This window comes from Crinia signifera, chromosome 7 (genome assembly GCF_055691185.1).
Source record: "Crinia signifera chromosome 7, ASM5569118v1, whole genome shotgun sequence".
Lineage (NCBI taxonomy): Eukaryota > Metazoa > Chordata > Amphibia > Anura > Myobatrachidae > Crinia > Crinia signifera.
Genome location: NC_139223.1, coordinates 108,369,362 through 108,396,013, shown reverse-complemented (window position 1 = coordinate 108,396,013; position 26,652 = coordinate 108,369,362). Strand labels below are relative to the sequence as shown.

The 26,652-nt window shown below is 43.6% G+C and overlaps 1 protein-coding gene across 1 annotated transcript in view; it reads left to right on the top strand.

The window, feature by feature from the left end:
- Nucleotides 1-26,652, top strand: part of PDIA5 (protein disulfide isomerase family A member 5) — a 111,441-nt gene that overhangs the window by 67,855 nt on the left and 16,934 nt on the right. Inside the window, exons 9-14 of the mRNA XM_083153602.1 lie at nucleotides 5,245-5,336; nucleotides 5,508-5,579; nucleotides 7,163-7,299; nucleotides 12,134-12,201; nucleotides 17,567-17,730; nucleotides 17,804-17,934. Coding sequence (XP_083009728.1) covers nucleotides 5,245-5,336; nucleotides 5,508-5,579; nucleotides 7,163-7,299; nucleotides 12,134-12,201; nucleotides 17,567-17,730; nucleotides 17,804-17,934 — 664 coding nt within the window. The remainder of the gene's footprint in view (nucleotides 1-5,244; nucleotides 5,337-5,507; nucleotides 5,580-7,162; nucleotides 7,300-12,133; nucleotides 12,202-17,566; nucleotides 17,731-17,803; nucleotides 17,935-26,652) is intronic.

Here is a 26,652-nt window from a genome sequence, read left to right as displayed (position 1 = left end):
CACGCACCTCAAAGAAGAGGATGCCTGTCACAGGTTGTTTTCCGGTAGGAAAAGTTAGAAATTGGAGGTTACAGCACTGTTTGTTTATCAAAATGCTTTGTTTAAGTTTTGCTGTGTTTTGCTCTCTCTCTTGGCCTCTCCTTCCTCATCCAAGCGAAATACCCCACTTACTTTTCGCACTTACCCCGCTTGCTGGGACGGGGACTGGTGCACAAAAACAGGATCAACCTTTACCACATAATCACGCCCGGATGGGCATAGGCTAACATAATGATAGACCCCAATAACACCAACACCACAGCAAGCACGCCCAATACCCTAAAATTCCTATCATGGAACGTAGGGGGGCTGAACTCTGCGGTCAAGCGTAAACGCGTCACCACACACCTAAAAAGATTTAACCCCGATGTCGTCCTTTTACAGGAGACACATTGGAAAGAGGGAGAAATCGCCACTCTACGCGCCCCGTGGATAGACCAATGCATTACGGCTAATTTCAGTAGGAAGGTCAGAGGGGTGGCTATATTATTCCGTAAAAATGTAAACTACACTATTCTGTCAACCACGACTGACCCCAATGGTAGATATATCATAATGGACGTGGAAATCTGGGGCAACAAATACACACTAGTGAATATATACGCGCCAAACACAAACCAGCAAGACTTCTTAGGAAAGATAATAGGCCTGCTATCACAACGCTCAAACCACTCCATAATATTGGCCGGAGACTTTAACTCAGTAGAGGATCCAACCAGAGATAGGCAACCTGCCCAACGAACCAACCAGACTATATGGACCCAATACCAGTCTCTCAAGACAACATTGCATCTCACCGACATATGGCGTTTACTTAATCCTACAGATAACACATATACTTTTTATTCAGCGGCTCATAGCACATGGTCACGCATAGACACACTCTACTTAGCAGATCATTTAACCTCCAAAGTGGTAAAGGCAGACATTCACCCTATACTAATATCAGACCATGCCCCTATCACACTCCAAGTAACGCCATCATTTAATTATGGAGGCAGCAGGCAATGGCGCTTCCCGGCATACCTGTACAACTCAGACAAATTCAGGGAGTTCTTGTTGGCATCCTGGATGAACTACCAGGATGATAACATTGATTCCTGGGACACCCCTACAACCTTCTGGGGCGCCTCCAAAGCAGTACTAAGGGGCCAAATCATAGATTATGTATCAAGACAGCGTAAAACAGCTACAGCCGCTTACAAACACCTATCAAGTTCAATGAACTCTGCCCTGCAAAACTATAAAAATAATCCCACACCATCTCTATTACTTAAATACCAGGAAACAAAACAACTCCTAGACACCCACCTACTGGAACAGGCCAAAAAAGACGTACTCTACACGAAACAAAAATTTTTTAGGTGGGGCAACAAGGCAGGCAAACTGCTGGCCAACATGTCCAGACCCAAACATAAACGCACATACGTCACCGCAATACGCAACCCACAGTCCGGACAACTATCTACAAACACTTCCGACATACTCGCAGAATTCGAAAGGTACTTCATAACGCTATATAGAGACCACACAGCAGACTCAACAAACCAAGTAGACTTATTCCACCAATTACACCTCCCAAAACTAACCCCATCACAAAGTGACATACTAACAGAACCCATACGCCTAGAAGAGGTTTTAAAAGCAATCACTTCTTCTCATCTGGGAAAATCCCCTGGCCCAGACGGCCTAACAAATGAATACTTCAAAATCCTTCAACACCAACTAGCCCCGGCACTCACAGACCTGTTTAACAACCTCCTCACACACCACACCCCTTTTCCACATCTAACAAACACGACCACCATATTGTTACCCAAGCCACAAAAAGACCCCCAATTAGTAGAATCCTACAGGCCCATTAGTCTAATAAACACAGACATCAAATTATTAGCCAAAATCATAGCGGACAGGATGCAAACAGTACTCCCGGACCTCCTCACACCAGCGCAACTAGGATTTATCCGTGGAAGACACTCAGTGAAGGGCATAAGAACCGCCATAGCGGCGGTGGCATCGTCTTCCCTAACCAACACTCACTCTAACATGCTACTAAGTCTGGACACCATAAAAGCCTTTGACACAGTTCTATGGCCCCACCTCTTTCAAACATTAGAACAAAGAGGCTTCAACACAACACTGATAGATTTTATTAAATATTTATATAACTCCCCCACAACTAGAATCATGGTGAACGGCACCCTTGGTGACCCAATAGTGATGCACAGGGGCACCCGTCAGGGTTGCCCTTTATCACCCCTATTATTCAATTTGGCTCTGGACCCATTTCTACGCCTCCTAGAAGCCGACCCCATCTTCAAGGGCATATCGATCGGATCCAGGGTAGTGAAGCTCACCGCCTTTGCGGATGACATCCTACTGTATATTTCTAACCCGACTGAGTCTCTTCATCACATTATACAGCTATTCAAACACTTCAAAGAAAAATCGGGCTTCGCAATCAACATGCAAAAATCCAAGGCGCTTTCCCTAACACCACATCCTTTACCCACTGACTTCACCAAAAGTGTACCATTTGTTTGGGCCACTAATTCATTCACTTATCTAGGCACACAAATCCCCAGACAATTAGGACAACTTTATAAATTAAACTACGCCCCCATATTCCAACAAACCTACGAAGAGCTAAAAAACTGGAAAAATCTGCCCATCTCCTACATCGGGAGAATAAATTTAATCAAAATGGTAACTTTCCCACGAATAATGTACCTCCTGCAGGGACTACCCTTGTATATCTCCCCAAAAGACATTAAAACCTTCAATAAAAATGTCAGAGAGTTTATATGGAACAATGGCAGACCCAAAATAGGCCTAATAAAGCTACAACAGCCTAAATGGAACGGTGGCTTGGGCCTACCAGATATTAGGCAATACAACAAAGCCACAATGTTCCGTTACCTTTCAGACTGGCTAGCCGGGACAGAATATTACACGTGCACTCCCTTGGAAAGAGAGATGGTACCGGGAAAATGCCTGCTGTCATTTTTACACCTCCATGACCAGGAGGTTCCCAAACAGTCACAAGAAAACCCCTTGCTATGGAGTACAAAAAAAACATGGCACTGGGTCAGAGGCCAAGCGGGCCTAAACTCCCACAAATCAATACATCTTCCATTCATAAACAACCCAGATTTCCAGGAAGGGACAGCCACATACCCGTTCAATATATGGAGGGTAGGGGGCATCACAGGCATCGGATCACTGGTTGACAGAGCAGCACGTAGACCCCTAACTTTCTCAGAGGCAAAAGAAAAATTCCCCTGCCTAACGGGACACCCTCTGGCCTTCCTACAAGCCCAACATTATGTCTCCACGGTAGTTCGTAACTTCTCAGACAAAGACTGGAACAATACCATTGATACACTCCTATTACAACCACCCCTCGAGAAAAAAGCCATATCCTGTTATTATCAACACTTCCGAATCATTATAGACTACACAACCAGCAAACAAGGTATAGCCCAATGGACAAAAAAATTCCCACAATATGACACAGATGACCTAATGAAATTCCTCTTAAAATCCTGCAAAACACTGCCCTCATCTTCATATGTCGAGATGTTCCTTAACATATATCACAGAGCCTACCTATCACCCCACCGAAGCCATTTAATGGGCCGAACAAATTCGAGCGCGTGCTATAGATGTGGGGAACTTGAGGCAGACCTTTACCATTGCTTCTGGTCATGCCCAATGGTCAGAAGCTTTTGGCTCCAAGTAAAAAGGTATGCAGAAACACACTTAGTAAACTACGTCCCATTCGTAGATGACTGGGCAGTGTTGGGCGTAATCCCCCCAGATCTAAGAGTAACAAAAGGTTGTAGAGACCTATTACTCGCCATTAGTGCAGCCGCAAGAAAAACCATATTGCAAGAATGGACATCAACGTCCTCCCCAACCTTCCCCTTATTTAAACATAAACTTTTCCATCTTTTTAGAATGGATTGGGTTGAGACCACTTTAAGTAAAGAATCCAAGGTAAAAAAATTCTTCTCAATGTGGGAAAGCTACATAGCAACTTTATCTTTAGAAGTGAGACAACAAATCCACAAAAGTCTAAAGGACACATCCTGGTATCTACTACGCATAATAGCCGAAGACCACCCTGTGGCTGTGACATAGTCCCCCCAATTCGGCATCTTCTGTTCTTTTTTACTATTCACACTATTTTTCCCCTTCGGGGGTTAGCGGGGGTGGGATGGGGGGGCGGGAGAGAGAGGAGCACACCTTTTTGATTTTACAGGTCCACATCTGGACTTTATTATTTATATCTTTTTTCTTTTTGATCTTTGAGTTTTTTTATTTTTATTACAATATTTTGTACGCATAATTAATTCATAATGTTGTTAAAATCAAAGAAACTACCAGCACATCACTATGTTATATTAGGCTTAACTGTAAGACCTGAACAAAAGCAACTATTCATACACCCCAACTGCGTTGGGAAAAAGGAAAACCGAATAATGTAAAATCAACAAGACAATGTCAAAATGTGATGTCAAAGTTCTTTTTATTGAATTGTTATTTAATTGATACAACAAAACATTTCATAATGTACATGAAAGTGCTGAATAAAAAATATTTTTCAAAAAAAAATGCATAATAAAATCAGAGTAACAAAAAACCCCCAGCTTGCCACCATTTTTGTGGAACACAATTTATGGTCATGCTCGTAATCAGCCATTCCCCTCTCCCTACATCTCCAGATTAATTCTCACATACACGGCTTAACTCCCTATTCACTCATCCAATGACTGCTAGAATGCCCTCTAACGCTCAGTCAGACATTTCCCCAGCCTTGAACCACACTGCCAAAGTCTTCTTTTCACCCAAGACTACTGTCCCACCATCTATCATTACAGTCTTTGCATTACCCAACTCTGCTATACTCTAAAGTGTCTAAACATATCCACTCTACAATGTAAGATCTTGTGAGTAGGGCTTGCTCTAATGTGGTTACAACACAATTCTGTAACTTAATATAATTGTGTATTTGTGAAATTATTGACTGGTGTGCAACTGTCCTTTCTGTTCGCCAAAGTACTGTGTAGGACGCTGCAGTACCCTTTTGGAGCCATATAAGTTAAGAGATCATAATGTGAAATGGAACAATCTTGTTCCAATGTATCTGTTTAGTATTAGTATGAAATGGAGGTTTTCATACTAATTAGATTCCCCCCTCAGGTCCTCGCTGGAATGAATGTTTATCCTCCAGAGTTTGAGAGATTGAAGGAGCAGTACAACGTGAAGGGTTATCCCACCATTCTGTACTTTGAGTGAGTATTCCCAAATCTCTGTAGTAGTCTCAAAGGTGAGCCACTGTGCCATTGATGCTTTTTTTATATATATGTTATATATGATTTAACTTTTATGTTGCTGAAGTTTTTTTTTTTTTTTTTTCATTTTTCTTGTAATAAAATTCATTTTTTTTTGTTGTTTTTTTTCAGGAAAGGAAAGTATATGTTCAATTTTGAGAAATATGGAGCAACCGCCAAAGACATTGCAGAATGGTTGGAGAAGTGAGTAGTGTAACATGAGCCCCACCACTATGACACACATACTGTACCACTTTTATACTGCTGAGCTGGGTCACATCCAGGGTTTCGTACCCGGCTTGAGGCTCCTTTTATCCTGGCGGCCCTATGATGCCAGGTGGGTGATGTCACTGAAGGTGGGTACCGAGCTGGCACTTGGAGATGAGATTATCTTCCAGGGTTGGCTGATTTATTTCTGTGAACAGCTCCTGGGGTACATTGACCTGTGTAACCCGCAAACTGGGTCGAATAAATGTTCAACCCTGCTTGCTACCTGGGTGGAAATGCCAGTTCACTTGCTCCAGGTAATTTCAATAGGGTGCTTTTGCACTGCACAATATCCAGGGCTGCTGTGTGTTCATGTACAATAACCCAGGATATTTATGGCAGTGCAAAAGGGGCATTACATTGGCCATCTTGTGTACTGTATGTACAGCTGTACCCTGTTCCCTGTTTGTAAAAAATCAGATTGTTTAAATTACCTAATGCAGGACAGCCTTCAAAAGGTTTCTTTAAACCCATAAGGAATTCCAGCCAGCTGCATTGTGTACAACTCTGTCCTGTCCATCGGGAAGGCTCTGTACTGTATTATACCGTCCATTATTAAGGAGCTCAGAGGTGACCTGTCTTAGGCAGAGAACAGTAGTAGTAGTGGTAGTAGTGTTTTTATTGGTTATCCTACATGGACACTGTATAACATGATGATGAACACATGCAAATTAGTTAATGTTAGTTGTGTGGATTTATAACTGTTACATATCATTGTAGTAGTGCTGATTCTAATTTTGCACCACAAGTTTAATATGCCCTCAGTTTCCCCAACTCCAATGTAACTATGACATGTAAGTGTCCAGCTTCATATGGCAAACCATCATCTGATTTTTGAGTGGTTGTGGGTTCACCGTAGACTTAGTACAAGCTCAATTCCTCATACTCCACCAAAATGCACTCCGTTTTGTGTACTGTAGCATACATGCATCAGGGGCCTGCTTCATACTGTATGTGGTTGGAGCTACATTAGTATGTTAATGCAACCTGAGGTGTCTGATCTAAGTCGATGCTCCTGCTTGCATTGGTAATCTCTGCTGCATCCCAGCAGCATCTAAACATCTGCTACACCATTGGCCAGCTGCATGACCCACCTTAATTCTTACAAAGAGGCCGGGAATGCTCCATCTTCTGATGGAGATCCTGGCCTTTCCATTCCCCCAAAACAGAGGCGACACGTCGCGATTTTGAAACACTGCAACCTGCAGCTGTTTTGCACTCTATGATGCTGGCCACTTATTGCATTGTGCATTACAGGTCTGCTGCACGTGCAAAGTACTGAACATAGAGGTACTTGTGCTATGTTCTGTACGCTGCACCTTCAACCATATCTCAATCAGCCACCAGGGGTACCAACATTTTTTACAGACTTTCTATCCATTGTTGCAACCAAGCACATCTCAAGAGGATACATAACTGCTCTCTTCCTTCATAAATTTGTAATAAACACAAATATATACAGTACCTGCCATGTATGATACCCTAAGTCTGTGTTATCATGTGGTCTCTTTTGATATCAGCCCCCAGGCACCAGCCGCTGAAGCACCGGAGGTGGCGTGGGCTGAGCAGGAAAGTGCAGTCCATCATCTGACTGATGCTGATTTCGACCTTTTTGTAAAGAATCACCCATCTGTGCTTGTTATGTTCTATGCTCCATGTAAGTTCCAGTCTTTATGAGCTTTTTTTTTTTTTTTTTAAAGAGGACCTGTCAACTGGAGAAGCCAACATTTCTGGGATTAGTGAATATAACAATCTAGCTGGGAACCAGTACCTCATGAACGATGTCACTTGCTAGCAAGTTTATATATTGCATACTTGCTCTGCCCATAAATGGCTGCCTTTAATTGGGATATGTTATTGTGGCAGATATAGTCTGCCATATATATGTATATAAGTGTTTTGGAGACTCACGGACACTACACAGCCATCTGCTGGCAGAGAGTGACACTACATCTCTATATTACACATGCACAAACACAGAAGGTAGCAGACTAGCTTTTCAAGCTTTTGCTTTGAGCGGGCATACTAGTGTGTGTGTGTGTGTGTGTGTGTGTATATATATGTGACCACCTTCATCAAGAGCACTTACACATACGGACAGAATATGCTATCTAAATCGGGACCCGGATGCCCGCCAAAATCAAATGTAAAACATCTTACATGTACATAGACCAATCCCTATGCGGTATTACCTCAGTGACTCAGGTATGCATTTAGACGCATGTGAAAAGTTTTATTGTTCCTCAGTGAGAAAAACAAAATAGCAATCTAGCAAATATGATACCTTTTAATGGCTAACAAAAATAAATGTTGTTAAAATGCAAGCTTTCGAGACTTCTTAGGTCTCTTCCTCAGGCATGGTATAACAAGGTGTGTGAAGAACCACATATATATACACAGCAGAGTAGGAACAAGATGTGATAGATGGACATTCTTAAGATCAAAACAAAACAAAATAACAGAATGAGCTTGTAAATTGAGTCCTTAATTGGTTTGTAGATAAGTAGTGTGAAAGTTTTATTGTCTCTAAGTTGATGACAGACCAGAGTTAGAGCTCCGATGCCCTCACTCTCTCTGGGCCAGATTCCTCAGATGTTGTAGTGGGCCATAAATCCCTCGGATAGATTCAGTCCTGTGTTAAGGGTGTCAAACGTTGTCATTAATTTGTATTCCCAGACCCTCCTGTCTCTTTGTGATTTGAAATTTCCTTTTAGTATAATCACTTTCATATGATCCTGATTGTGTCCTGGGCTGCAGAAATGTTTGGCCACAGGAAAGTGTGTCTTTAGACGCATGTGGAACGCTCTTCCGGTATCATCTGTCCGCTGTCACAGCGTTAACACCAGCAACAAGCTCCATCATGTAGACACTCAGCCTCCCCTGCAGCCTGTCACTCGTGGCCATCCTAAATGCATGCAGAGTCCCAGGCATCCACAACAAGCTGCGGGACCCTGCAGTAGACGTTCCCCTGTATGCGACTTCTGGAACGCACCACCATCCCCTCAGCTTCCTGCGAACTGTCACAGGGTCTACTGGGCAGAGTACAGTATAGGGTGATTGGTAACTAGGCAACTCAGTGCCTGTCCAGTAGCGGAACAAAGCCATGCTTGTATGCCTGTCATGTGTGAGATTCCCTTGCTATTCAACTTAAGATTAGAGTGCTATGCAATCTTTGCTAACTCTGTACTATTTACATACAATTCATACAATCTGCATTAGATTTGCATTAGTCAAAATCTAATGTCAAATCTCATCGTGTGTACACAACATTTAATAAATAAAAGAATAAAGTAAGAATAGTAAATTAGGTAATCTGCATTGAGCCGTCATTAAATATTTTTGCCCTTTGTTGTGTAACACTAGGGAAATAGATGCTGTCACCTGGGAAAAGGCAAGACCTAACTCCTCCCTTCAGAGGGTTTTGAGCCCCAGTGACTGGCACATTGCTGATGTATTGTACCCTTGAAATGCTTCATCATTAATTTATAGTTGGAGCAAAAAGTGTAAATGTGATTGGAGACCCAGCCTGCTGCACAGCTGTACCTACAACTGACAGTTGATTTTGCAGCAATCGCACATCTCCAAGCGGAGCTCTAGAATTGGACACACTATTTATTTCATTGATTTAAAGCATCATTTTGTTCTGGGAAATGGTATGCTGGAGAATAGCCTGGCATGTGGTCGCAGTTTTTAGATCAGTTTCTGTACAGGGGATAGACTGAATGAAATTATTAAAGCCAGCCTTCCGCTTTCTGTGGAATTAAATTGGTGCACCTTCCCCACTGGTCTAGGAGAACAATAATTATGCTAATTGTAATTTAACTACATTTATACTGCTGATATTCCACCCTAAAGTTGACTCCATGAAAGTCATCTAAAGCACCGTAGGAAATGTAGGCGTTGTGTGTCTGTAAACTGCAGGAGATTGTGTATCCACAAGAGACAGCATTATGCTGCTCCCAGGCGTCCTCCTGCTCCTGGCGTCCCACTAGCTTTGCTCTCTGCCGCCAGATCATTCTGTGTAATGAAAGATTTCTCTGTAAGAAGAAGTGACGGATTCAGGTAACTGTCACAGTAGGAGGCAGTGACCTACATGAGACTGTCAGAAGAGCTTATTCTTGTCATTTCATTTTTTTTGTCATTGTCTCTGTACCTTTCACCCATATTCAGCTTTCCAGGGCCTCTCAGGTTAATTACTCCTCTTCCTCTTATTGTCATAGTAGAAAAACAGTTTATTTTGTTGAGGGTGAAATAGCCTCATACTATCAGTTATCCTCTCCCACTTATCTGGATCTCCAAAGTTTTAAAGGAGATGGGAACCTGTTGCCAGTTAGATCATTGGAATGCTCACAGTAGCACAGTGTACATGAGGAAATTCTGTGTGACCAGTAGAACAAGAGTGTTCTAGAGAAAGGCGTAGGGTCTTCAGCAGCACATCTATCAGTAGATGAGTGATGTGTTAGAGGGGAATGGAGGCCGCAGAAAGAAGCTGACAAGAAGGTTAAACTGGAAGGAGTATTGTCTATCATTAGGTGAGCGATGTGTTTGTAAGGACAGCAGAAAGCCACAGATCAAGCATTATATAGGGGCCGGAGCAGCACAGAGTATATTAGCAGATGACTGACTTGTTCGAGAAGACCACGTTGCATGAGACAGGGGTTGTGTCAAGATTTAAGGCGGGGTATTGAGGCAGCAGGAATACTGTACACAGACTGATATTATAGTAGTAGGATCAGGCTTCTCAAGCAGCACATATATCATTTAGATGAGGGGCGTGTTAATGAAGATAGGGCTACAGTTGCATGATATTTGGAGGGACATGAAACTAGCAGGAATCCACAGCCTGAGAGTTCTATATAATGGAAGGAGTATGGTCTGCCAGCAGCATACAACAGTCATGTGATACTCCTGTATTGCTAATGTAGGAAAATATTTATACAACTTTGTTTTAATTTGTGTATAAATGTTTTTCTTGTTAAAACTATTTTGCATTTACAGTATACGTTATCTTTGTAAAAAAAACTGGTTTAAACTGCCCTCTATGAATTTTAGAGAGGGTAAAAAACTTCATACAAAGAAAGAAAAAAAATCATTCCACTTGGGCTCAGGTACAAAAAAAGTTTGCTAAGAACGCTGATCATTAGCTCTCAGTCAGTGCATGACACTCCCATTGCAGAGACTGAGCATTGAGCATTACCTACTGCCTAGTCCAGTGGTTGCCAACTCCAGTCCTTGATAGCTACCAACAGTTCACGTTTTCTGGATCACCTGGCTGGGGCACAGATGCACTCATTACTGACTGACACATTATAAATGATCCACAAGTGGAGCTAATTACTTCACTTATGATTCTGTGAGGAAACCTGGAAAACGTTAACTGTTAGTAGCTCTCGAGGACTGGAGTTGGTTATCCCTGGCCTAGTCACTTGTGAAAGGGACCAAAGTCTTTTTGTGGTACTTGTTTCCTAGAATGGCCACACCGATGTTGATCGGGTCGGTCGCATTGCATCGCATGCGACCAAATCGCATGCGATGCGACCGACGCAATGGTCCCGATTTTTACATTGATTGAAATGTGAATAGGGTCCCTGGGACCCTATTTTACATTGGATTCAATGTAAAAGTCTCCCCAGACCCCAATTTTAACCCCCTCAACGGCACCCCACAATTGACGCCAACCCGAAGCGTGGCGAGCGTAGCGAGTCCGCGTCCTCCGACCTTTTCATACCCCTACTATCCACGTCAGCGTGGAGTTAAGAATATAAAGTGTGGCGAGTGCAGCGAGTCACCGAAGCGTGGCGAGCGGACGCGTATAACTTCACAGGTATACGCGTCCCCTCGCGGGGCTCGCCACGCTTCGGGCTCGGTGGCTCGATGCGCTCACCACACTTTATATTCTCAACTCCACGCCGACGTGGATAGTAGGGGTAAGAAGAGGTCGGAGGACGCGTACCACCGCCCCTCGCGGGCTCGCTACGCTTGCCACGCTTCGGGTTGGCGTCAATCGTGGGGTGACGTTCACAATGGGGGGGGGGGCATATACAATGAGAAATGGGCCATATTGGCCCATTTCCCATTTTTTTCCCGATTACGATGTTAAAAATATTTTAACATTGGACCCTATGGCAAAATCGGGTGCATCGCGTCGGTCGCGTCGTGTGCCATGTTAATGCACCCGACCGACGCTATGGACCCGATTTTGCCTTTGCCGGCAAAATGGACCTGATTTCAAGGGAAATCTGGTCCATCGGGGGTAATCGTGTACCTTAAGTTAAGGTACACGATTACCCCCGATAGTGGCCATTCTAGGAAACAAGTACCCTTTTTTTTCACTACGAGGCCCAATCAACAGCAAATGGTTTATAACATCCTTGTGTTTTAATGTTGATACTGATGAGTTCCATTCAATGAAGTCACCACAGATTTAAGGTAATTGAAACCTATTTATAAGATCTGTGTTTATGATGACTGGTATATTCAATTCTGCACAGGGTGTGGACACTGTAAGAAAATGAAGCCGGACTATGAGAAGGCAGCTGAAACACTGCATGCAAAAAGCGTGAGTACAGTACCAATGATTAGGTTTTCTTTGTTCTGTTGGCTTCTTCCAATATTATCTTACTAACCTCTGGTCTCCTCTGTTAAATATACTAAAGTGAAGACCTCATTCGCCATCTACATCTCCGGTCTACATTTTTCTCTAATAAAAATGACAGCATTCATGTGAGGGTCAATGTATCTTAATTTCTTGCATTGTTGGGTGTTGAGGAAAGGCAGTGGTTGGCAGGGGTAAGTCTGGGGAGGCAAACAGTGGCAGTGGGTCACCATAACTAGTGCTAGCTCTAATCTATCTAGTCCCATTAGATTAAACTACCATCAATATGTTTCCAGTCCCATTATTACGGGTTGAATGATAAAAAAAAAAACAACCAACGCAGTCGGGCTTTGCATAAGAAAGTTCATAACCGATTCTTTACTAGACATAGCAGTTGAATATTTGTTAGGTATAGGTGTACTAACCTGTAAATAATAAAGACATATTCAGATTTTAATCGCAACTGTGAAAGAAAAGGGTCTAGAGCGAGTTGCCAGACCAGTTAGGGTAAGCAACAAAGGGGGAAAGATGGGTAAGAAGGTATGAGAAAAGGGGGTCTGGGCAATGTATCTTATTTTTGTCACCTGTGGGGACCAGTGTGATTGATTTTTCATTTGGGGGCCAATGGGTTTGGGTTGTTTTCCCTGTGGGGGTCTAATGGTGTGCCTTAGCATTTTTTTTAATTTTGTTTGGTGTACCACAAGTTGAAAAAGTTTGAAACTCCTTGCTCTAGGCAATGCTGGGTGTACGCACCTTGAGTCTGCTCTCTACATTATTCCAAATCTTCTGTAATGTTGCATAAACATGTAATAATGTTTATTGTATTTTTGGGGCATGGTGGAATTCTAATACTAATGCAGAGTGTGTAATGAAAACAAAACGCGTTGTCTTCTACTGGTCCCCAAGGAGTTTCGTCTGAGAACAGACTGATTGCTAATTCACGCTTCTTGCCAAAGCCCAAGCACTCTGTCTAAGAACATTACAGTGACAGCCTGAGAGACTTGTTTATTAGGAGAAGTGTTTACCATTAGGATTAATTAAACTTGTCATGTTTAAAGAAAACAGAGAAATATGCTGTTTTATCGGAAAATAGCATAATTTTTTTATGATATTCCACTCTCTGCGGTGATATACATTCCAGCGTTAATCACATAAATTCTAATCAGAGCAATAAATAATTTATGAGACTCTACTGCATTAACACAGTTGGTCACGATGTTTTAAAAATGATCCTAAGCCATGAGATTCTTGGTGCACATTTAAGGATAGCTGGCGTTGTAGTTCAAAAAGATAGCGAACATCTTTCCAAACTGCAAACATCAGTCTATTGCTTTAGTATATACATTATTAGTGCACAACAACTGTTATATTAATACAATATTCCTTTTACTAATGTTATAACATACATGTCGGTTTTCTTTTTACTGTAAATAACTATAAATTATTGGGCCAAATTCAAATAGGCGCCTAGTTTTCCAGAGTGAAAATAACTTGGGTATCTCAACCAAGTTTGAAATACCACGGGTTTGTGCGCTCCCGATATCTGCGGTATTAAATTGAAAAAAATGGGTTGGGGAATCTTATAAAAAATTACCGAGCAGCCATTTTCGCATAGCAGCACAGAAAACTTGTACATAGCGGGGAGCCGGAGAAAGACGCGAGTGGCACTCTGGAGGCTGTAGAAGTATGGCATTTCCTGGGGCACAGTCGGGACCAGGTCTGCTTTCCATATTGGAAAATACTCATAAATCTTATTTTTGCGCACACCCACCACTGATGCACATTATCTATTCTCTCATTGTCTAAACTGATACACACATGGGTCCTCCCAGGTGCCGCATTTTCCTTCCTACCATACACCTGGTGACCACCGCACACTGGAAAATACAGAGCAAGGAGAGCTGCAGTAGGCAGGGCGTAACTAGAACTTTGAGGGCCCCATAGCAAAATCTTAAGAGGCCCCGCACCCTCACCCTTCTGGCACGAGAGGTTAAAAATAAAAAACATATTGGTCCCCATATGAAAAAACATACCCAGGACTCTAGACTATCAGAAAAGTATATACTGTATAATGATACTAGTGTCACAGAAATGAGGAAAGTGGGGACTAACTTGAGGAAGGGAGAGTTTATAGCAGAAGACATAGTGGGAGGGAGAGAAGGGGCAAACTCAGAGGATCGTGGAGTGGGTGTCGGGGGGGGGGGGGGGGTGGTTTCCACACATAATACATTGAACACCTACACAAATGCATATACTGGTCACACAAACACATACAAATAGAAGATAACATTTACAAACGTATTGTGGTAGCTAGATTGTAAGTGCAGTACTGGTCCTGTAGCCGGATCAGGTGTGCTGCAGGAGCTTAGAAGCCGGGCACCGTTTAGAAGTACTCACACGGACACTCTCCTAGCTTCACTGAGAGCCTGCAGCTAGAGGAGGTTGCGCAATCCCTCCAGAAGAGGCCCGCATGTACAGACCGTCGGCGGGCCCCAGGAGAACTGAAAGTGTGTAGACTGTGGGTAAGATATTTGAAAAAATGTTGACCCAATTTCATTTAGTTTTAAACAAAGGGTAAATCATTTTACCTAATGTCGCTATGTGGCAGTGGTGGAATGTGCAAGTGGTGGGCCCAGATTAAAAAATATGCTTTGTTCTCCCCCTCCTCCGCCCCCTGGAAAGAGACCAGGGGAAACATGGAGGCAAGCAGTGACTGGGAAGAGGCAGTGGGTGTTGAGGAAAGGCAGGGGTAAGTCTAGGGAGGCAAACGGTGGCAGTGGGTCACCATAACTAGTGCTAGCTGTAATCTATCTAGTCCCATTAGATTAAACTACCATCTATATGTTTCCAGTCCCATTATTATGGGTTGAATGAATTAGGAGGGCTCATTTCCTAGAGCAATGGGAGATGATGGTGGTAACTTGCCAGAACTGCATGAGTGGCTTTGCTGTGAGGAGGCTGGCAAACAGAGCCACTCTGTTAGGTTTGCTTACTGCTGGGGGCCAGGGCTCATGCCAGCGCAAAATGGCTGACTCGGCTCAGTCTGAGATGACTAGCACTGCAGGCAGAGACAGAGGGCCTCCATATCTGCCATACCAAAGTTTTTGGACTGAAAAAGGTCATGACATTATGATAATATTCCCGGAGGCATGAGCAGGACCGTCTCTCCCCCAGTACCCAGCCCTAGTCACTCTGAATCAACGAGGAGGAGTCAGGAAGAGGTGAAGGGTATACATCTCCTCTCTAGGCCATACCGCATTTTCTTATGGTGAAGTGTCATGGTACTATTGAGTCAGGCTGACTTATTATAAAAGCACCAGCTGCAAGCCCTGCTGCAATGCACTGATTGCACCGTCATTCTGCTACTGCATTTCAGACCCAGATCCTCCCATGTCTTTTGTATAAATATCTGTTCTCCATGTGAAAACAATTGCCCAATATGAGATCATTTGAGTAGTATAAGCCTTTAATACTGTATCTGTTTATTGAAATCCGGTCTGGCTCAAAACTTTAGAATAAGGTTTAACTTGAAAGTTTCAATAAATCATTCTGTGGGCACGTGACACTCTAAAATAAGGGTTATATTCAGAACTGATCACACAACTGCAAATTCACATTCTGACACAGAAATAAGCCGACATTCAAGTTCTGACACAGAAAATAAGCCAAAATTCACATTGTGACACAGGGAATGAGTAAAAATTCACATTCTGACCCACGGTGCCAGATAACACACATGCCCCCACGGTGCCAGATAACACACATGCCCCCACGGTGCCAGATAACACATATGCCCCCACGGTGCCAGATAACACACACAAAAAAGGCATCTTACCGCTGGCAGGCACATGGAGGGTTACTTCATTCCCGTGCTGACGGGGAGGCACTGCTCTGCTCCCTGTTGCTGCCTCTGGCAGGGGGTAACTGCAGGCTGCTCTGCCCCCTCACTGCAGCCGCTCGCCACCCTCCGCTACCCTGCCTTCCCGCCTCCAAGCACCTTAATCCTGCACTGGGCGGTGACGTCACACGTGCACCCGCGCAATGCACTACTGGGAACGCTGAAGCCAGGAGAGGCTTCAGAAGAAAATGTGCAGTATTACCGCTCCTGGCTTCAGCATTTGGAAAGGGGCTTTGCCTTTGATCCTGTGGGCCACAAAAGTAGGCAGCCGGGGCCGCATGCTGCCCGCGGGCCGCGAGTTTGACATGGCTGGTTTAGATAGTCTAAAAAGTAAGCACGGATCACTTAGTGTGTACACCCTATAGTGATGGTCCCATGCATCGGCATAGCCTGCTCAGATAGACAGTGCATGCATTGTCTATCCTGCTAAGATTTCCTATACGCATAGGCAAAACGTTGCTCAGCACACATCGCAGGAGAATCGCATGTGTGCTGAGCGATCTGTGCTTAAGTACCTCACTCAGCATGGGGCTCCTGTCACCCCGTGTGTCTGGGGCTTAAATCTGGCACCCATCTATATCAATTGTTACATCTGTAACCGGGACAGAAGTGGTTGCTATCTGCGGGTGTAACAATGTCTGGGATGTTTTCTGGGCTCCACTAAGAACAGGTAGGGGTATTTGTGATATTCAGGGGATACCAGATGAAGCACATACAAAATTGAGAGACCAGGTGAGACAAATATTGGGGGTGGGGAAGTAGGACAGAAATGCAGTTAGTGGTAAGCAGAGAAGAAAGGGATATCTTATTCCATTAATTAAAAAAAAAATAATAATTAGAATATCAGGATTGGCCAGTAACGTCCTCAGATACATTTTTGCATATGCTTTATTGTACAGTATCTCAGTATAAATATGCTTTACTTGCTTTCTCTGATTTCTATTCTTTGATATTTGAGTTTGATTGCTGCAAAACAGGATGGCTACAGTGGACAGATCACTGCTGATGATTATTGTTTTTATATTTATGCAGAAAGAATGACTGGGGCTGTAATAGGGTACAGAGACTTATTGAAGCACAAATAATGGTGCATACACACTAGGCGTTTTTGCCCAGTGTATATGTCGAGCGATCATGTGAAAATTGCTGGCTGCAACATTGCCCCTGCTAAGCGATTTTCATCCGGCCCAGTGTTTTTCACTGGTGGGTAACCGCTTTCCACAGTAAAACAGGGCCATGTCCGGCGATGATGCATCAGCACTCAACACTCATCACCCGGCCATACATACTTGAAGATTTTAAACCGAAAGTAGCTAAAAATGGGAAACCTGAGCTACTTTTGATCTCAAAATGGCATAGTGTGTATGGGCCTCAACACTCCTTCTCTGGCCCAAGATTTTCAGTGCTGAGCATTCTTATTTGATGTTTCAGGATGTGGGGGTCCTTGCAGCAGTGGATGGAACAGTACACAGAGCACTGTCAGAAAAGTTCCAAATCTCTGGGTTCCCAACTTTGAAGTATTTTGAGAATGGAGAGGAAAAGTACACTTTGCCTCACCTGCGTTCCGAACAGAAGATTGTGGAGTGGATGCACAAGTAAGCATTGTACCTAATGCAGCCACTGTAACCATGTAACCTTCCGTTTACCCACGTACTCCTCCTCTTACAGTCCCGAGGCCCCACCACCCCCAGAACCTTCGTGGGAAGAGAAACCATCCAGCGTACTCCACCTCCTGGGTGATGATTTTCGGGAGACCCTAAAGAAGAAGAAACATGCACTGATCATGTTCTACGCCCCTTGTAAGTTCCTCCACTTTTTCTGTTAAATTTTTAATAGTTGCAAAGATAACTAAAGTTGTACCAATATGAAAAGAGGTTTTATGACACACACACAGGTGGTAACACATACCTCCCAACTGGCAGGACAGTCCCATTTTTGTTGAGCACTCTCCTGCCGACAGGCCACAGTGACCTGCTTTTGGTAGGCCCCCTCTCACTTGCTGCACTTCTATGCAGAGCAGCAGCGACTAGAAGCCTGCACATTGGTGAAGCGGGGCATAGCTTGCACTTTCCACAAGGTGATGCCACCTAATTTTGTCCCTGGGGGGACCAGGTAAAGTTGTGAGGTGTGTATAAAATGTGTGACAAGTACATAACCTATTACCTTCTTACAAGCAAGCTGCTGTTCTCTGGTTTCATTTCTGTTTTGGAATGTTTCACCTTACTGGCTAGGCTTTCCTCCATCTTGTCATACAGATGTGTCCACAAACATCTATCCTCCATGTGATAAATGTCACGTTATACATAACGCGTGAGCTCTGTGTGACTCAGTAGCATCTTTTTACATTAAATAGCATACTATATGCAAAATGGAGTGTACTATTAGCAAAATAAGCAGCTTCTGTTGATTAAAATGATACAATATAGTGTTCATTCTAGCACCCGTTATCTTTGATAACCCATGCAGTTCCTCCTCCCTGCCTGGGGTGTCGCTGTCTACTGTGGTGTTTCTAGCACAGGTCTGGTTTGCTTATCAGTGCTGATATACAGACCACACAGTGCTAGAAGCACTACAGCAGACAGTGACACCCCAGGCAGGGAGGAGGAACTGCATGGGTTTTCAAAGATAGCGGGTGTCAGAATGAACACTATGCTACATGCCTATATTTAGTGTGTGACTGCGGCTGTATTTGCATAGGAAATGGAATGTTACAGTTAGGGTGGTCAATCCCAAAATAGGCGGGATCAGTGCCCAAAATTACCGGGATTTCATTACTGGGATTAGAGCTCAGCCGCACATCTCTGCCTGGCAGCCCTTCTCCTCCCACACCTTACTGCCCCTCTTCACATGCCGGTTGCCCCTCTCCACACTCCTGGCTCCTGCACTGCTCTGGACCAGGCTGCTCCAAGTAAAACTGTGGGGTGTGGGGGGGGAGGAGTCAATCCCAGGTATTTTAGGAATCCCAGGATGGAAAAATATCTAGGATTAGCCCTAGTTACAGTGTTTACCTGGAAAACCATGTAACGTAGCATTTTGTATGCAGATACAGCCGGATTCACACACTGAATATAGCTACTGAGTCATGGTGCTACTAGAAGGGCAGTTTAATACAAAAGGAGGCTAGATGTACGTGAACATCTTGTAAACCTTTATCTTTACTAGCGTTTTTTTTTCTAATTTAAAGCTTCAATTTAAGGTTTTAGTGATTCTTTAAGTCATCACAGATAATGCATTCATATCCTGGGCTGTGTGGACTCATGTTGCAGATGGGAATAGTCTGTCTCATTTGAACTTTTATATGTTGCAGCAAAATATTAAATAACAATACAATTAAATTTCATAAACGGTACATTCTGGTAAGGTAATCATTTGTATATAGCCATAACATTTTCCATAATAAACTGGCTACAATAAATTGCAGGTACTTTAGTTACTCCTAATAATCCTGTTACTTTATTCATTTTGGTTTTAAGTGTTCTCCTGACCTTGCAGTTTGCAATGATTTGCTAATAGCTTGCAGTTAGGAAGAAGGGCTTTGGGCTACGGTTATACAGTAATTTGTCTGGCAGTGTCTAGGAACTCTAGTGACAAAAAGAAGCTACAGCTTGGAGCTTCAGAGAAAATGTCTGGTCGCAGCTGTCCTCTCCTTCCAACGCACTTGTCCATTAAAGTTGCAGTAAATTGAAGTGATGGTAAAGACTCGCTAAGAGCTTTTCACAGAAATGTCTATAGTGGTCACTGCACTGCAGAAGTTATTAGCTGCAAAAGGTAGATTTGATGTGACACTTCCTGGTGCAACAACAATGGGATACAGTCACTATGTCTACAAGCATTGGGTCGACAAACACAAACATTAGGTCAACACCACTAGGTCGACGGGGGTTATGGGAAGGTCGAGACCTTCATGCATGTCGACCTAATGCTTGTCGAGTTAGTTGCTGTCTGTCCAATGATCCATACCCACAACAATTGGGCTCACCAAATTTCTCCTGCTCCCACTTAACATCTTTATTACATCTTTGAGTTGCAAATTTCCATTAAACCACAACCTATGTCTCTATAAATGTATTGTGTTCCCACCTCCCTTACCTGCATTGCTAGATTAAACCCTGTGTAGTCTCCTAGGCACTTGAAGTCTTTGCATCCCCATAACCCCCCCCCTGAAATTATCTCCTGATATGCTTTTCATTTTACCAACCGTCTATAATCTGGAAACTGTAGCTGGACTCGGGTCTATGGTTTATTAGTGGGTACATTACATTAAATACAGTATATATAATCTTTAATGTAAAGTTTTCATTGCCTTGGCCAGTATTCAATGCTCCTGATTCACGGGTATTTTTTCGGCAAATGCCCCGCTGAATGATATTCGCTGAATGTCCCCTGCCAGCTATCGGGGGGGGGGGGGGGCAGCTTCTGCTGCCTGTGTCCCCTTAAGCCCTCCTTCTCCCCCACAAAAATTCTGGGGCAGGCGGGGAGGCTTACATATGGCACCATGCCCGTAATTTTTCTCCTTTCAGGATGATCCAATTAACCTAGGGAATAATAGGATGCACACGCCTACATCCGGCAATTCTTATGAATATGTATGAGAAACAGGTATAAAAGGGGCCTAACCGGTGCAGACCAGGTGGGTCCTGATGAAGCTCCCATAAGCGAAGCGTACGCTGACCCGTCAGCAACTTGTTGTGACTCCCTACTCCCTTCCCCCATACCAATGTATATATTATTGTAATTTATCTACAGCCGCATCTCTGCCTCACCAGCGTGTGCCAGTCGCCACTGGACACGCCCGGCCAGGAACGCAGTGCCTGACGTCAGCACTATCCTGGTACTGCTCAAACGGGCTCTAACCCCCGGCGTACTACTCCTAGACGCCGCGGCTTAACCTGTACCACATTGGGAGGCGATCCGCGGCTCCGTGCAGTTGCAGCAAAATGGTGGTCTGAATGTGATAGTGGCAGCTCACATCGGACACCGCCCGCATACCAGCACTGGAGAGCAGATCCCCAACCCGGGACCCGCCACTGATTGACAAGCGGGCGCACACTCCATACAGCTAATTACAGCTTGGAGTGAGTGGGCAGACTCGGCTATAACAGTCTCCAGTCACCGATTGAATTTATACAGACGTGGGGACTGATATCAAATAAACCAGTCCAATAAGGGGAGAAAAGTATTGCAGTCACACCTATTAGGATATATTATCCTTTTTAAAGTCACTCTATGTTTCATGTTCTGTGATGTTTATGTCTCATACTTCGCTACTATTTTAGAAATTCCTAATAAAAGTTAGATTTTAGATTAAGTCAACCTCTTTGTGCACCGCATAGTGACATTCTTTCCTTTCCCTGTTGCTATAATTTGTCTCTACCTCTACATGGATAGATAAAATCTTTCAGTGATAAAAGTGACTGTCATTTAGTTCAGAGAATTCACACACAGAGAATACATTATTCTGACCCCAAAACTTACAATACATGACCATTTGCGGTGGATTAATCCTGTGCGGAACAAAAGGTGTTTTTTTGCTCAGTAGTGTAACCTCACCAGAAGTGCTGCTTCTCTGTTGGCATGGGACCATGCTCCATGGTAATCCGCAAGTGACCAATACCAACATATTTTAGATCGCCACTGTCAGGGACAGTGGCATGGAGCTGTGGCAAGGAAAAAGCACACACTATGACACTCGCCTGGAGGTGAGAAACATAACTCTGCATTGGTTATTGTTATTGTACCTGGCAGGTTGTATTGTCGGCATCCCAGAACAAGACACTTCAGAAGAGTCCTAAGAAACTTTTACTATACTATTTAAGACTCAAGGTGCCCATACACTGGTCCGATATGGCCAGTTTTCATGCGACTGTGACGGATGCCATGAAAACTGGCACATCGCAGGTGGTTTTGGTGCAATTGCAATGCGCGCTCCCGTGAGCCTCACATCTCAATTGCAGATCTCACAGGCTGCCGCAAAGATCTATTGCAGCCCGTTCAACTCTAATAGGATCGCATGATATATATTGTATGCAAAAGGACCTCATACAATGTATCCTATGCGATCCCGTCCACGGAAGGTCCCACCCACATTGCAAGCAAATTGCATGCAACCAATTGCTGAGATACTTCTCACCAGTGTATGGGCACCTTCACTCTATACATTTGAGCAGACGTTACCACCACACTATTTTCTGTTAACCCAATCCCATACATGCATTACTCACCTTGTCATAATGCATAAATCATATGCATGTGACCTGAGCATTGCATTTCAATAAAAGACACTACAAATACAAAAGTTTTCCCGTTTTGGAGTGGTTTTGACAGGCCTAACTGAAACCTGACATTAAGGGCAGTATTAAATAAGAATAATTCTCAGAGATTTTTTCTCTCGCCATGCACTCGCCCTATTCCGGAGGGCTCGCTGCCACTCCTGCTACCACTATTCAATGTGGTTAAGACTGGCCGCCACTCGCGGCGAGTCTTAACCCCTGCAGCGGACAAACTACTTTGGGTTGTCTGCATACTGGGCTCATCCATGTTGAAGACCATCAGGTGATTCCTGACACTCTGACTCCAGCATAGGTCACATGATCCTGGTTAATCCATGTAATTCCACTTCCTGGTTCTAACCTAATTGCTTCTGCAGCAGGTAGCCAATCACCAGCTATCTTGAGGGATATAAGCTAGGCTCACAGCATTCCAAATATCCCTGAACAACTAGTCTGTTCCCTGTAATACTCTCCAGAGCCAGCGTTCTAAGGCTACCAGATTCTCTTCAAGCTATACCAGCTCCAGTGTTCTACCTGAAGTAGTCTGCGCTCGGTCCAGGATATCTTCAGCAGAGGTCACCATTGGCTTCCAGGCCAAAAGCCTATTAGCAGCTCCGAGGCTAGATCCCTCCATTGGTTCCCAGACGATCTCTGGTATCGGCTCCCAGGCCATGTCATTGGTTCCCAGTCCGACTCTACTATCGCCTCCCAGGCCGCACCATTGGTTCCCAAACCAATTACCTCTACTACGGGCTCCCAAGACGAAGAACCTCACCATCGGTACCCAGACCTGCAGCGTTTCCCAGAATGATAACTCCCAGCATCGGCTCCCAGGCCGGAATATCAACATATGTTTCTAGAATCTACAGTCACCAGCATCCGCTCCCAGACTGATAATTACCAGCATCACTTACCTGACCAATAGCTGCCACCATCAGTTTCCAATCATGGTTAGTTATCACGTTTATTCCAAATCTTCCTACCTGCAATAATCATTCACTGCGTGTAGAGATCCTCAGTCAATAAAAGCTTAGATCAGGGGACTGTGACAGAGGGCTGTGACCTGTTTGTCGGGTGCAAAGCTCTTTGCGTGGTTCCATTGCGAAGACCAATGCCGCGTTATGCACCATGCCTATGCTCCTGATATTGGTCAATACCCTGTTTCATCTGTGCCCTTGTGTCCAGTTACTGCTCATTCCTGTGCATGAACTCCAGTTAAATCAAAACCCCAAGTTCCTGGTCCCAGTGCCCTCCACTGGTTCGCCAAGGTCACAGCCGGGAAGACCTACTACTCCAGTTCCTGACAAGTGGTTATGGCTTCTTGTAACATGTTGAGTTTGTTGTACTTCTTTATGGATTCACTTTTGATCTGACTTAGCAAATGGCATTCCACATATATTCATCACACATCTGCCAAAGGATTTTTGAAAAGCAGATTAAAAACCTCAAGCAAAGCAAGGAAGAAACTGTGGAACCAACTGTGTGACAGTAGCTCTTCCGACAGTCTGTGCTGCATCTCCAAGGCTTGTGCAAATGCTTTTCTGTACCTTGTTGTTTAATCTAGTTGCCCCTTTTCTGGTAAAGCGAATTTGTGGCAGTGTTCTTTATCCTGAGTTATGATTAAACCATTTCATCTGCTTTGAAGTGGAGATTAGGCAGCCCAGTTTGCACATGTGAAACTGGATGATTAATGGGTTAATAACCCATATTGAAAGTTATATTTATAAGTTATATATACATGCATTTGGTTTTTAAGTCCCAAGGTGCAATATATTATTTGGCTTATTTTTAAACATTGGATTGTGAGTCCTTTTTGGTTTTCGTTCAAGGAAATCTAAATGTTGAAGAAGATAATAGTTCTCTCTAAGCTCTTGTTCTCTTTATTTTGATATTTAATAGAACTGAGTGTTATTTGTGACTGTTCAATACCCTTTATGGTAATTTATTCCATATACAAAAGTTTATTAACCTTACAGTGGCCCCAAGCCCCCTGGCACCTACTTCTCTTCTAATAAACAATGTAATTACATAAACTTAATGTACAAAAACATGCGGCTTGAATTTCCCTTTTGTTCGCTGATATATTTCCAATTAGTGTTTAAGTCCTTCTTTCACTGTAGACCAACAGCAGTGTAATTACATTTAATTGTGGCATGAAGGCTGCAGTTTTGGCAATTAATTACGACAGTTCCTAATGAATTGTGATGGCTCCTGTATGGTGGCTTCTGGTATATTAGACACTGTCACAAGATAAACCATACAGCACAATTTGTGTTACTATTAACTGTCAGAAGTGATTGGGAAAGTGGCATTTAATTAATGAGCCAAACCTGATTATTTGGTGATTAAGACAACATTTTTGTGATTGGAAGAGAAAGCACTGGAGAGTTTAACCCACAAAGAACCAGGATGGTTATCCCCATGCTAACTTTTTGACTGCATTATAATGTGAGCAATCTTTCAGAGCTGGAAGAGGTGTGAGTAAAAAGCATTGGCATGTGGTCTCATGGAAGATAAGTGTACTGGATTAGTTAGATGTACATAGCAAATACAGCGGTTAACTGAGCTTCTCACGTACTGAAGGGATGGGGAGTGCTAGTAGAGCGTGTTGTAAACTTGGGAACCTACTTGTATAGCTCTACTGGCTTACATTACTTGTGCTCCCTCCAGAACATGTAATGATAGATAACTTTTTATTTTGCTGTTGACTTGTGTGTGGAAGGCAATACCAAGGGTCTGATGTTACCAATGGGTGAAAAAAATGAAAGAGGAAGTTTAATTGTGGGCAAGGTTTTGCAAGGTAAAAACTTTGTTGGCCTTATTTGGATTACTATGGGTATTGGGAGCACGAATATATAATTAAAAACTAAATTGGTATTTTAGCTCTGAAAACTCAGCGACGCAAGTAAAGAAATAATAATGGTACTTATCCATTAGTCCCCGGGGCTGCTGGTGGTCTTCCCTCCACATTCACACTGGGAGGGGGGTGCTGGGAAATTATGTTCTCCTTCACACCCACACACGAGGGAAGCACAAACATGCAATACTCCCATACTCACCACTGCTGCAGAAGATCATCTTCCGAAGCTGCAGAAAGCACAACTTCGGAAGGTGAGTAATTACCGACTAATTAAGCTACAGTAATTGGAAACTTTAGTTGGTGTGCCAGAGCATGTACCGTTGTGGGAAAAGCCCTGCACAGCAGTGTTTTTTCCATTTCCAGCTTTTGATTGAATTCCACTATAAGGCTCAGGTAAAAAATAAGGTGCAACTAGTTTGGTTAAGAGGTAGATTTTTTTTTTAATCTTGGTAAAATGTATGTATGTATGTATGTATGTATGTATCTATGTACAGTCTATAATGTACTGGAGCAGCAGTAAAATTATTATGTGGACCAATTTAGACTTTTGAAGGGGCACCTCCCTAGCTCAATTGTGTATTGCAGTGTAATAGTGGTGCACCAGACTGGAAGGCAGACACCAGTTCTAAGAAGGCTCTGGAGGGCTTGCCCTTTGGGGTAGAGATCTTGTTTGGCTCTTAGTTGGACAAAATGGTGGCCACAGTAGCGGCATCCAAATATGCTTTCTTGCCTTCTAAACGAAAAAAAGACACGGTTCCTTTCGGTCTTTCCACTCCCAGGGCAAGGCAAAGGTACCATCCTTTTCTAGACAGCAGTCTTCTGGCAAGGCATCCAAGCCCAAGCTATCCTTGTCTGCTTGACCTCCAGCTCAATATTCTGATGACAAACCCTTTGCCTAAAGGATCGGGTCTCTCCTTGGGGGATCTCAAGATGGGAGACAGACTTCTTCAATTTGTAGCTCAATGGACCCAATTCACCACAGAGGCATAGGTTCAAGAACGGGTGTCCTGCGGGTACGCCATCACCTTCCGTAGATTCCTCCTTAACAATTCTTTTGCACAGGACTCGCTACAGTTTCTGGCAAAGCAGGGGCCTTAAAGCCACAGTCCAGACTTTTCTAACCGCAGGGGGCATCATTCCTGTCCCAGCAGCACAATGAGGAATGAGTGGTGATAGGGGCCTTTTATATGTGGACCTCATGTCCTCAAGTCACAACAAAAAGGTTCCATGTTCGCATACAGAACAAGAAACCCCCAAAAAGCATTTGCAGATACTCTAAAATTAAATGAAACTTCAGGCTGGCATATCTCTTCCCTCCGTGTTCTCTGCTACCCAGTGTCATCCGCAGATTCAAACATTATGGCGGACTGCTGATTCTCATAGAGACG